The sequence below is a fragment of the Stegastes partitus genome, unplaced genomic scaffold (genome assembly GCF_000690725.1).
Source record: "Stegastes partitus isolate 25-593 unplaced genomic scaffold, Stegastes_partitus-1.0.2 Scaffold49, whole genome shotgun sequence".
NCBI classification, from domain to species: domain Eukaryota; kingdom Metazoa; phylum Chordata; class Actinopteri; family Pomacentridae; genus Stegastes; species Stegastes partitus.
The window spans coordinates 139,537-152,324 of NW_007577780.1; the positions used below are offsets into that span (position 1 = coordinate 139,537).

The window sequence follows — 12,788 nt, forward strand, 5'->3', positions numbered from 1 at the left end:
ATTAATATTAAACATCACAGTCCTTCCCTGTGTAGGTAGACCGCAGTGTATAATTGTGATAAATGAACTTGACATTAAAATAGTGCTGTAAGTGAAGACGTGAGCGTACTGTGAATATTTCTATATTCATCAGTGCTGCATGAGGAGCCACAATACTTTAAAAAAAAAGAAGATGTAACTACATTGTGTATTCTAGTGTACATGGTGCACTACATGGCTCCCATCGTGTTTATTTACCGCTTAACAAGCAGCAATTTTGAAATTTGAATTCAGTGGGTGTCTAGCAGAAGGCAGGAGAGCTAAACCCCCCCAGGAGGACTCTTTTTCGCCACAAAAACAGTTCTATTTTTTTTTTAAGGGATGTAGCCAAACTGTCAGGGATTAAAGACAAACCACAGCAGGTAACCTGCTCTATCACAGTCCAGCCATAATTTGATGCTGTGAATTTGACGTGCAGGCGTCTATGTGACATATCTAATAAAAAAATACATCTCAGCTCTCCATATCCTGCAAGCTAGCTGAGCGTATGAAAAAGAAATACACCGCGTTTAATAAGTCAGATAACATGACATCAGCTGACATATCGGAGTATTAAATTCCAATCCATGAAGCCATCGCACATAAATCCGAGGGCTATGAGACTCCGAGGATTGAAGGGATGGTGAACGTTAGATTTATTACCACACGGTGAGATAAAGTTCCAAGCTTTTTTAAAAAATGATGGAGGGACCGTGTTTTGGCTGACTGCTGGGTTCTTTTAATTAGCCGAGTATGACCAAGGTCAAACTCAAGGAAACTCTGCAAAGTGGAAGAACATGTGTAACACGTATTTATGCCGCTGCTGCTGCTAAAATGTCAGCTTCGGTGCAAATTGATATTATAAACCACTGAAAATGGCAAATTGATTAACCCTTTGCCGTCATAGCTAAAGTTGTGGCTACATCATCTCTTTTTGCACTTTATTTCATCTTAACGAACAGCCAACGTATCTGCAGTGGAAACATAAATGGATCTGTGTTCACTTGTGCAGGGTGTAGTAAGGGTGTGGGCCATCGCCGGACAGAGGCAATCAGGTTAGAAGCAGATAAGAAAAAGTGCCGTCTGGTCCACCCCAGATGTCATCACAGTATGCTAATGAGGCAGAGGGGTCCTTTAAGTGCCGGAGACCAGCACCGAGACCAGTTAGGAGACCGTGAACCCGACTGAAGGAAAGACGCAACCGCATGAGGTGAGTGTGTGAAACGCTGGAGGTCAGCGAGGCCTCCAGGCGCTGCAGCAGGTGACAGGAAACTCTAATGAAGAGGGAATTTTCTTCTAACACCTTTTTTTTTTCTCACATTATTAACAGTTTGACCTCCTCTGCGTGCATCACTAATGAGTCGTCTGCTTTTTGTCCTGCAGATCACAAACACAGCAAGACCTCGCTGCTCCATCGCTACGTCTTGTGCCCTGGACAGGATATCATCTTATACTGTAAGTTTATAATAGAGACACTACAGTATAGATGATGTACTATCCAGGGTTTCATTCCCTCTCCGGCGCTATCAGCACACGCTCAGGCCCAACCGACTGAAGACCCGACACAGTGCAGAGGACGGCCGTCAAACCGTTACCATTACTGAGTTTTAGTAATGGTAAGGGTTCTACGGCCTTCGCTCAATGTCATCGAGGAAGGCGACGGAGAAAAGGAGAAGCTGGTGGCTGATGTGTTATTCATGAGCTTTCTGGAGGACATGTTTTGATTCCGGTTTTTGAGATGCATGTAAAATAAAGCTTACGGTTCTCAAATGAGCGCCTCATTATTTCTGGTAAAAACCTCCATCCAGAGCAGGGTATCAGCATTCTAAACATCTACGTGTTTGAAGGATTACTTTAACGCGCCGGCTGACGTGCATCGGCTTTAATATTTTGGAGCTGCAGTTGGCTTGTCTAAGTGGCGATCTCTGCTGTGCAACCAGCTTGTCTAATCACTGGGAAGCAGACGTTGTAGAGAGCGGGGAGAAAAAGCTTGAGGGGCTGACACAGCTTCTGTGAGACATTCAAGGCCTCTCCCTCCCTCACTCCCTCCCTCGCTTCAGGCCACTAGCTGGTTATTCATCAAGATGCCCCGGATAGAGTAACCGTCGAGTTAACTCACAGGCAGCAGGAATGAATCTAATCACCATTATCTGACCCATTTTAGCATCAGGTTAGTGCTCCATTTTGCCATCCATTAGGGAGACAATTCAGCCCTCGGGGGCAGAGCTGGGCTTTATAAGAGCCAAAAAAGCAGAGGGAGGGAGAAGAGGGGTGAGGGTGGGTGGGTAAAGAGGAAGGAGAAGAGAAGAGGAGGAGGAGGAGGGGGAGGAAAAAAAAAGGAAGAAAGCAGCAGAACAAAAAGTGAGAGTCGCTGGGACGGATGGCCACACTTCAAAGGCAGTGGAGAAAGCTAAAGTGGTACATCAGGGACGTTTGAGTGAACATGACTGTGCAGGTCCTGCTTCGGCTTATCTACACGTCCGCCAAGTAAAAAGCTCTGAGAGCCAAAGATAAACCATCGGCCTTTTCACAGCTCGCCAAACCTGCTCAGCCGTGAACACACTGTCAAACTTGTGTCAAAACATCCATTTGATGGGAGCCTGTGTCATGTTTGTTACCTAAAATATATCACTGCTAAATAAAAGCCAACAATTCATTAGTTTGTTCTGTAGCTTGTGTGGGCCGCGTTTAATCAACATTTAGATTTCTGCATGAAGTGGAGGCAGCCCACCACTATCAGAGCTGCATCTGGTAGGTAACAGCTCCATATACATCTTTAATAATGTTTCCTGCGACTGCATGAAAGGATGCTGCTGATGCATAAAGACATAAAAGTCATAACACGGATCATCTCAGAAATAACAGGTCAGTGGGAGTTCTGTGGACGACTGTGGCTGCTGCATGAGCCTCCATCGACTCCAAGTCTGTCCTCTGAGAGTCATCTTAAATCCAGCAGGATCAGTTTCCACCTCTTCAGAACGTCCCCATGAAAGTCCTTCCGTCCTCTTCACTTCCTCAGCTTGACTGAGAGCTTCAGCCTTACTTCCCTCATGTAAACCTTGCTCAGGTCCTCGCCCGCCTCTCGGGCTATCTGTGCCACCATCTGGCCGGCCGCCCCGATCACCATCTTCTGCAGATACAAGAAACACAGCGACATCAGGCACCACGGAGCAAACACATTGTATGTAGGGAAAATCTTTAAAGGTGGAGTCTGATTCTGGAGAAAAACGTTGATAGTTAGCTACTTAGCACGTCCTGTATTTACCGTCCCTCTCATACCACCGTCCCCTGTCCTCCTGTCCGGTGCTGAGCTCAAACATGGAATAGTTTTGTATTGATCGGTTTGTTTGTGTCCCATTAACAGAGCTGGAGTTGTGTACGAACCCCAGATTAGACCATGAGCAGATACTCACTGAAGTTGACAAAAACTGTATTGGATTAATATCTTTGACTTCAGAACACAGGCTGATAAGACATAAGTTGTCCAAAGCAGCCTCTCATATCATCAGCTGTAACCATTGAGGGTTTAGAAGGTCCAGTTTAAGATGTGAGATCTATCTTCACTGTGTGACCGCAGCACAAGAACTTGGCAAAGATGAAGCATTTTTGATTAAAGATGTTGGTTCTATATTGTTAAATCATTACAATGGAAACTCTATAACTCAATATATTTTACTCTTCTGGGCTTTGTGTGAGCCTCGTCTTTCATCTGAAAGATCGCACCCAACTCTCAACCTATCGGGTGCCATTCATAAAACAGATGAAACTGGTCAGCCGTCGATGTGAGTCCTACCAGTCCACATCTCTCTAGTCCACGCTGTGTTGAATGCAAAAGCTCGAAGACTGGCGCTGGTCTGAGTAACTCTTCCAGGAGGTCACTGGCCTTGAAACATTTCAGCACCACAGATGTAGCTTCAAATATTCCTTGTCATCAAATATGCATGCTTCAGAAAGGCTGTTCAAATATTTACGAGTTAAAAACACAAGGAAAAAGGAATCTGGAGGTATGGGGGAACGGCAAACAAATATCAGAAGCCATCACAGAGGCTACAGGTGTCAGCGAGAGAGATAAAGATTTCACTTCCTTCAGGCATGTGCCAGCCACGAGCTCAGCATCCGGAATTAGTCTGTAATACGTCAAACCGGGCTATTTCTATCCAAGGAGTTGCCGAATAGAAAGAACATCTGATTGTCCTGGTTGTGATGACAAACAGGCTCTGTGAGATGTTTTAGACTGTTTTGAACACGACCATCCACTTTCAAGTCGTATGATTTTGTCACTTCTAGCAGTGTGAAATAAATGCCGAATTATATGATGACTTGATGAAACTGCAGGATTACAGCAGCCAAGTCACATAAAACAAACTACAACTGGGACTTGGACGCCAACCAGTCAAACAGCAGATTGCATGCGTGTCTATACTCATGTAATAAATGGAATTAGGACTATTACCACCTGCCACCATCTTGGCAGTACCTGACACCTGGCTAAGTTTGTTTCTAGACCGTGGATTGTCCTGTGGCTGTATCCACCTGTCCCTCAGAGCAGCCACACCTTTAATGATGCACAACATTAAGCCTTAAGACAATGTAAATGCATGAGTTCTATAAAAACGTACCCTCCATACAGTCGTCATTGTTGGGGAAACTAGCTATAGAGAGGAAAACTGTTTTTGTACCAGGCTGTAAACGTGTTTATTTCTGCAGCAAATGTGGACATTTTAATATGGGGGTCTGTGGGAACTGACCCACTTTCAGGTCAAGCCTCAAGTGGACATTGGAGGAACTGCAGTTTTTGCCACTTCAGATTTTTTGCTTGGACCAAAGGTGAAATATGGTCATAATCTTTTACTCTGCGCCTGAGATACAGCGTTAACAAATGACCAGAAGACTGTTTTTGCAGATCATCATGACGTCACAGTTTTGGAAATCAAGTGTTGTCCCTTTATCACTTTACCCTATCAGACATTTTTGTAAAATGTTGTCACATTGTTTACGAGCTCTTGAAATTTGACCAAAAATATCTTTTGTGACCTTTGACCACAAAATTCTTCATCTTTAAGTCCAAGCGAATGTTTGTGCCAAATCTGAAAAAATTCCCTCAAGGTATTCCTGAGATCTTAGGTTCTTAAGAACTGGATAGACAACCCAAAAACAGAATGCCTCCAGTTATTTTTTGTTTAGTCAAAAAATACTGAATAAATCAAAAGTCTGACCTCATGATGCCCTGACTGAAAGGAGGGAAGGTATAAACACTGGTCAGGCACAGCATCAAAACCACCAGCAGATGAAGCTAATAACACTGATCCCTTGGGTTCTAGTACTGCTGTGGATGTTACTTTGACATTATCACCCACCCACCCATTGTTCCACACTGAGCACAATCACCACGCCAGCACAGTTTCCCCACCACACTGTAAAAACTGCTGGAGGAATATAACAAAGAGTCCAAGGCATTTAAACAGCTTCCACACTCGCTTGCATTGGAACACATCTGATCCACAAAGGCCCCACCCCACAATCCTCAGGACCCAAAGGATCCACTGCCAACCTCCCAGTGCCGGATAGCAGAGACGTCCCATGTCCCAACGGGTCAGAGCTGTTTTAGCAGCACAAAGGAGACCTCTACATTATTAGGCAGGTGGTTTTAACGTTATGGCTGTTTATGTTGTTTACAGAACAGACATTTCATACCATCAGCTGGACGTACTGTATGATTAGAGTTCGTAAAGTAGTGACAAAAGCCATAAACGTGTGAGAGCACTTACCATGTGAGTTTCTTTCTTGGTGTAAAGTTTCACAGAAATATCGAGTTCACCATCGTCTCCATCCTGCCAGAGTTCAATAGACTGAAAACAGAGATGTTTTTATGTTAGAGATGAACTCATTTCTAGAAAAGCCAATAAAGTCCCATCATATACCAACAAGTCCTAACAATAACTGATCAGGATCACAGTGAAGTCTGAATTATTGGTGTGATTCTACACGCAGGAATGTTACGATAGATCAACATGATGAGTAGCATGCAGAGAACAAAGAGAATAAACCCAGGATTTGAAATGACATAATGACCCTCAAGCAGGTGGAGGGTGGGGTCCACAGCTACATCACATGTCAACACGTAGAACGAATGAGGGGCTTTAAATAAGTCACAGAATCAGCAGTGAGACGTGACGGGTGAAGTCAGTTTGCTGTCAGCTCGTCATGTGACTTGGGAGTGGCCCTGCAGACATGGTTCGTTAGTCACCTGTGTCAGTGAATAGGGCACTTCCTGGGGCAGATACTGCAGAAGCTTCTCTCTGATGGTATTTGTGCAGACGTCCTCTGGACTCTGATCGGTCAGGACTTCACTGTGGTACTGCCACGATCCTGGCTTGGCTGCAACCATAAAGTAGGTCTGCAAGAACAGATAAAAACATGAAGTTAAACAAAATTCTGCAACAATAAAAGCTATATTTTATGAAGACAAAGGATTATCTTTGAATCATTAGTTTTATATGTTTTTTCCTTTTCACGGCAGCCTTGTGTGATTGTTAGTTCACGTACTGAGTCTGTTCTTTGAGCTTCAGTGGGGTTGTTTTTATTACAATGGTGTTACAACAGGCGTTTTGAACATCACAGTTTTCTTGCTGTGACCATGAATGTTTACCTTCAGCGTCTCCACATCCTCTCTGTCCACAGAGGACAGCATGAAGACGTCTTTGAAGTGCGGCCAGCCCTGCTGGCTCCTCAGCTCCTTCAGCTGCTCTTTGCTCAGTGCAGCGTTTGGCTCGTCGCTGCTGTTGTTGGGTACTGTGTTGTCTTCATCAAGCGTTAACTCTGAATCCGTTGTTGGCCTCTTTTCAGCCCACGGAGGCTTGATGACTGGTCTGACCCGCATTCGGCGTCCGTTTACTATTCCACATGTCAACACTGCTGTGATGTCCAGCAGTCTGTCCTTCGCCTTCACCAGGTCCACCTGGAAGGCAGAACAACATCAGTGAAGATATGTTAAGAATCTTCCATGTCGACAAGAGCGCACATCGTAATGTTTTAAAATGAAATGCACGGTCCAATTATATACCTCTGTACTATCAAAAAAACCTTTGAAAAACCAAAGCCCACAAAGAAGGACATTACATTCTAGTGACAAAACTAAGAAGTAAAACAAAAATGCAAAAAGGAATTAAACATTTTCAACACATTATTTAATTTCCACAACAGCTTTGTGCAAAAAGAAGGTATGGCTCTATAACGTCGACAAACCATCCATCCATTACCTATACACCACTTAGTCCTCACTAGGATCGTGGGGGGTTGGAGTCTATCCCAGCTGACTCAGGACGAAGACAGGGGACACCCTGGACAGGTAACCAGTCTATCACAGGGCTACACTTAGAGACAGACAACCAAGCACACTCACATTCACACCTATGGACAATTTAGAATCACCAATTAACCTCAACATGTTTTTGGACTATGTGGGAGGAAGCCGGAGAACCCGGAGAGAACCCACGCTGTACGGGAAGAACATGCAAACTCCACGCAGAAAGATTCTGGGTGTCCTCACCAGGACGCGAACCGGCAACCTTCGACGAGGCAACGGTGCTAACCACTGCTCCACCGTGCAGCCCGTCAACAAACCAAATTATGTAAATTTTTTATCACAGTTGTCCATATTACATGTCTAAAGGTTACTTCTGTGTTGCAGTAGATTTCTAAACACATGTGCTACAGCAACGATCGTGTGTAAATCAGCAACAGGCCGATCTGAAACCATCACTGGTGCTGTCCTTTACCAGCTAACAAGACAACCAGTGCGTGGAGAGGAGAGAGCTGACATACCTGCTCACAGTCTCATTCACTGAAACAGTTAAGAGCTGTTTGAACAGTCATCAACACATAAATACGCAGATAAAACACTGAATCGTCGCTTTTATGATTTTTCTAAAGAGTCCAAAAATAAAGTGCTTCTGTGATAGACTACAAAGCCCCTTAATGGATTATAAGAACAAATGATGGCTTGTTGTAACAGCTGAACGGTGCACTGCAGGACAGGCTTTACAGTAAGCTGCTACACACACCTGTCACACAGTTATTAATAAAGCAAGAACTGAGAGCTGCTCATGGACAACAGATTAAAAGTTAAACGGGCCTCTATTGAACAGTCATCATTTCGTTCAGACAAGAATCTTTGGTGGGTATTTTGAACACGTACATGACTGGAGGTTTAAACATGAGGATGCTCACACATCAATCACTACGTTCCCACATGTGCATGAGTGTGTACTCCCTTGGATTTTCTGTTAATGTGGATGATATCTGATGACAGTGCAACCAGTGTATATTACTGTGGGAGAGGGCACCTTATTGAGGACGAGGACTGCTGGGATATGCCGGTGCTGGGCCAGACATTTCTGCACCTCGAAGTCAAGCCTGCTGCACATCCATCTGTCTGCCACATCCACCATGATTACCACTGCAAGATGGAAACAGTTCCAATTATAAGTCCTTCAAACTCAGCACTGCGTTCCCCCGTTGACGTTAAATCAGCATCAAAACGAAAACTGCAGCTTGGGTTCAGTTAATAAACAACTCAGAGTAAATATATCATACTTAGGTCAGCTTCTTTAACGGTGCTCCAGGGATCCATGAGCAAAGACTTTTCCAGCTGGTGTCTGTGAAGACAGAAGGCCCGTTCATATACTCCACTGTACAATAGAACCACATGGAGACTACAGGGTTTGATTCATATTACATATCTACATAAGAGAGGCACCTTTTGACCTTTGAAGGGGTGGTGAGACCAGGAGTGTCCAGTAAGATCTACAAAAAATGCACACACAGCTATTGACATTTGGCTTTTGAGTGATATTAGTAAATTAGAACAGAAGAGACATAAAAAAAAGTCTTACTATTTGTGTATCGTTCTCTGTCAGGACGCCCAGTGCTCGTGACCGTGTGGTGTGTACTTTCTTGGACACAGCAAACACCTTTAAGAGATGATTATTGATTTTACAAAGTAAGCACTTCCTTCCTCCTTTACAAATACATTACGTCATGCAGGTTTAAAAGACAGACACGGACCTTTCTGCCGAGCAGCTGGTTAGTCAGTGTGGATTTCCCGGCGTTTGGAGCACCTAATATAGCCACTTTCAAAACCTTGGAGTTTTCCGGCTGATCTGGATGTCTCAGTAACAAAGATAATTGTTCACCTGAGGAGACAAAATTAATCATTAGACAGTGAAAATGACACCAGTTTAACAATTAGCTACGACATCAGATTGGTGTCAGGAGAATATCTGCATTTTTTTTTTGGAAAGACTCTGGGCCAGAACGATCAGACAAGTTTAGAGATGTAAATCTCTGAGGCAGTGGTCCGGTTACCGCTATCTGGCGGAACTGAGGCTGGAAGGCGATAAATGTTGCCGTCTGCCTCTGCTGCTTTGCCTTTCATCAGTCTGTTGAGAAATGCCTCTGATGTAATAAAACAAGCGGGAGTGAAGATAAATCCGTTCCTCCCTCCTCGGCTGCAGGCAGCATTTCCTGTAAAGACATCAACATCTCCATCACTTCGCTGCCAGCAGGACCGCAACATCACTGACTGATTCTGCTTACTTGGAAGTTAATACGACACAAAATAATGATGCATTCAAATGTGCCTCGTCAAAAAAAAAAACAAACACATTTTTTAAATTAATAATGGAAATGTCTTATCCAAACCAAGTAACACTTTGGGAAAACTAAAAATCTACATGTGCAGTAAACCATTTACCCAAAAACTGCATCCCTTAAAGTTCCCTGTGGATGTTTTTGACCCCTCGTCGTGCTACAAAGGAATGTTCAACTTGTGGATCCTTTGTTCGTTAGCATTATGTGACAGTAACATAAATCTCATCTTTGAGTTAGCTTTGTGCTCCACTGATTAACAGCTGGTGGTGGTAACAAGTAAACAAACCTTGACAGCACAGACAGTGGAGACGGAAACTGGTAGCAAGCAAATATAAGTGTAAACAATTAAGGATTTAAAAGATTTTTAAAATCAGTTTCATAACGAGAGGAACTTATTTGTTAAAACTTAATGATACAGAAAATGCAAGGTGAGAAACACTAAACATAAAAAATACTTTTTTTGTTTACAGGAAAACTTCTTAAATGATGGTCAGTAAAGCTTGAAGCACAAATAGTTCATCACCAGATAAATACCAGTTATATAAACGGATAATTTATCAAGGAGAACCGTCAAACATCTCTTGGTTATTCAAAGCTGAGGTTTCATTGTTGGATTTAGTAAATTGAAAACAACTGTATCTTTGGGTTTTGCAACCCTGTAATAGACAGTTGACCGTTTTTTTTTTAGTTATACAATTACTTCATCCGGTAAAAATATTTCAGATGAATCTATTCTGACAATAGGCAGCTCTTGCTGAACAAATGTCGGGATGTACTGTGGAGTGACCCACTTCAACCCACGCTTCCCAGTTTGTGAGCCTGACCCATCGTTAAGCATCCCCTCCAGATATATTTTAAGACATATAAAAATACTTTGCCTGATTACCTAAAAATCTCAACTTACATCTACTTCTTGTCCCTGACTGAAAACAGAATGTATTAATAGTTGTGTATGTTCTCCCCTATGCCCCTCCGGTCAGCTGATCAGCTGCTCCTTGAGGTACTGAGGTCCAAGCGAATGCTCAGAGGGGAGCGAGCATTCTCTGTTGCTGCTCCTAAAATCTGGAACGATCTACCTTTGCACATCAGGCAGGCCTCCTCACTGTCTGCTTTTAAAACCAACCTCAAGACCCACTTTTATTCACTGGCTTTTAACCCAGCATGAGACCTCGCTCTGCTTTATTTGTTTTCATTTGTTCTTTGCTGTTTTTATTGTTGGTTTGTTTTGTTGTTTTGTATGACCCCGAAAATCTCCCACAGGTGTTTGAATGGGTTGAGATCTGTTTTTTGTGAAAGCCACAGTATATGATTCACAGTACTTTCATCAAACCATTCAGTGACCCCTCGTGACTTGTGGACGAAGACATTGTCTTCCTGAAAAAAGATCACTCCCATCAGGATAGAAATGTTCATTCAATGTATACAGACGATCACTCAGAACAGCTTTATACTGATTTGCTGTGAGTCTTTTTTTCTAAGAGGACAAGTGGATCCAACCCTAAACACCTCCCACATCGTAACAGAGCCTCAGCATCCTGTCACTGTAGAGGTCAGAGGTTCTAGTTTGTCCTGCAATTCGTTGCCTGTCTGCAGTTGCGATGTCCCAAAACGATGCTCATACTAGCGCCGCAACTAAAGATCATTTTCACAGTTGTTTAATCTATCGATTATTTTACAGATTCGTTTTCTGGTCTCAAAATGTTAATAAAATTGGGAAAATGGTGATCAATGTGTTTTCCAAAGGCCAAGAGGATGTCCTCAAATGTTGTGTTTTGTCCACAAACCAAAGACATTTAGCTTACTGCCACAGAGGAGGAAAGAAACCAGAAAAATACTTTAAGTTTAAGAAGCTGGTATCAGAGGAGTGTTGCTTTTTGTCTAAAAAAAAATACTCAAATCATTTAATAGTTAACAACTAACTGATAAGTTACTGCAGCTCTGGCTCGTACACACTATACATGTCATAATGTCATATTTAAGGTAAAAACAGGGAAATGTTCGTCCTGTGAAAACAGACTTCTAGGGTCAAACATATTATTCTGCACAACAAAGCTCAAATATTATTTTTCACTAAAGGGGGGATTTAAATTCTGGCAAACCTTTAAAGTGTAGAGTATACTCAAAGCGTTAATATATATTAAAATAAAAATAAAAATGATGCTTAAAAAAAAAACAAAAACAAAAAAAACGTCTTCATAGTGGAGGTCATGTGGATGTAAACACACTGTTCTCAAATGGACCAATCACAACTTTTCCCCTCACATTTGATATACATGTCGTATTATCTGCCATTTATTCTGTATTTACACTCTTGACTCACCGACACATTATTTCTTGGCCTTGGTGAGGTTCATTTAAAAATGGTATCATAACGTTTTTGTTCATGATAGCATCGCTCATAAACCTCAGCTGCGCACTGATTTGTTTTGACAGTGAGCTAGCTACCGAGCTTAAGGCCACACTTTCAACATTCTGTATTGAAGTCATGTTTTAATAACGACCTAATACGTTTAGCATTACTGTAAAAGTGTAATAACTCCGTAGCGGTAGACCGTTTCGGTGACTGACCCGCGGTGAGGAGCCATGACGCAGGCTCCGGTCGAGACGACACGACGAGCCGCCGGGACAAGATGGCGGAGTCTCTGAGGACGCGTCCACAAACCCGCAGAGCCATGAAGCCGAAGACAGCAGCTGCTGCAGCTCACACAGAAACACGGTAGCTTCGGTTTGAGAGGTGAACGGCTTGTTTAAGCTCACATTGCCTACAGGGCGACACCATATTGCTTTGACCAACGAGGGCCGTGTTCCGGTCTGAAGAGCGTCCGTAACAAGGAGCGGAGGAAGCTGCAGCGCCTCCTACCGGCCGACAGGAGCACTGCAGGGCGCTGCTCCATAGAACCAGTGGAGGACTCGTCAGTGTGTGCTGGTGTCCAGAGCTGCAGGGAAACATCTCCTACTTTAGCAAAAACACCACAGCGTAGGAACACTCCGTTATAAGCCCTGCATTTAAATTTAGTTGGTTTCGTTTAGCAGAATAAAAAATGCTTCACACTGTATCTTAAAAATGCTTATTGAGGCAACTTTTCTATCAGTCCTGGATTGTGTTGACATTTCATACA

The 12,788-nt window shown here is 43.1% G+C and overlaps 1 protein-coding gene and 1 long non-coding RNA gene across 2 annotated transcripts; one reads left to right on the forward strand and one right to left on the reverse strand.

Moving 5' to 3' along the window:
* Positions 1–1,788, forward strand: LOC103376512 (uncharacterized). The gene is made up of 2 exons (XR_521327.1): positions 1–1,228; positions 1,402–1,788. It is a non-coding gene; the product is annotated as an uncharacterized LOC103376512 (long non-coding RNA).
* Positions 1,789–2,674: 886 nt separating this feature from the next.
* Positions 2,675–12,466, reverse strand: eral1 (Era-like 12S mitochondrial rRNA chaperone 1). The gene is made up of 11 exons (XM_008306901.1): positions 12,238–12,466; positions 9,385–9,543; positions 9,085–9,212; positions 8,913–8,990; positions 8,777–8,823; positions 8,614–8,675; positions 8,364–8,476; positions 6,668–6,976; positions 6,266–6,415; positions 5,787–5,867; positions 2,675–3,148 (listed from the first exon to the last, which is right to left on the reverse strand). Exons 1-11 carry the CDS (start codon positions 12,341–12,343, stop codon positions 3,026–3,028), a joined length of 1,356 nt encoding a protein of 451 aa, XP_008305123.1. The 5' UTR covers positions 12,344–12,466; the 3' UTR covers positions 2,675–3,025.
* Positions 12,467–12,788: the final 322 nt, after the last annotated feature.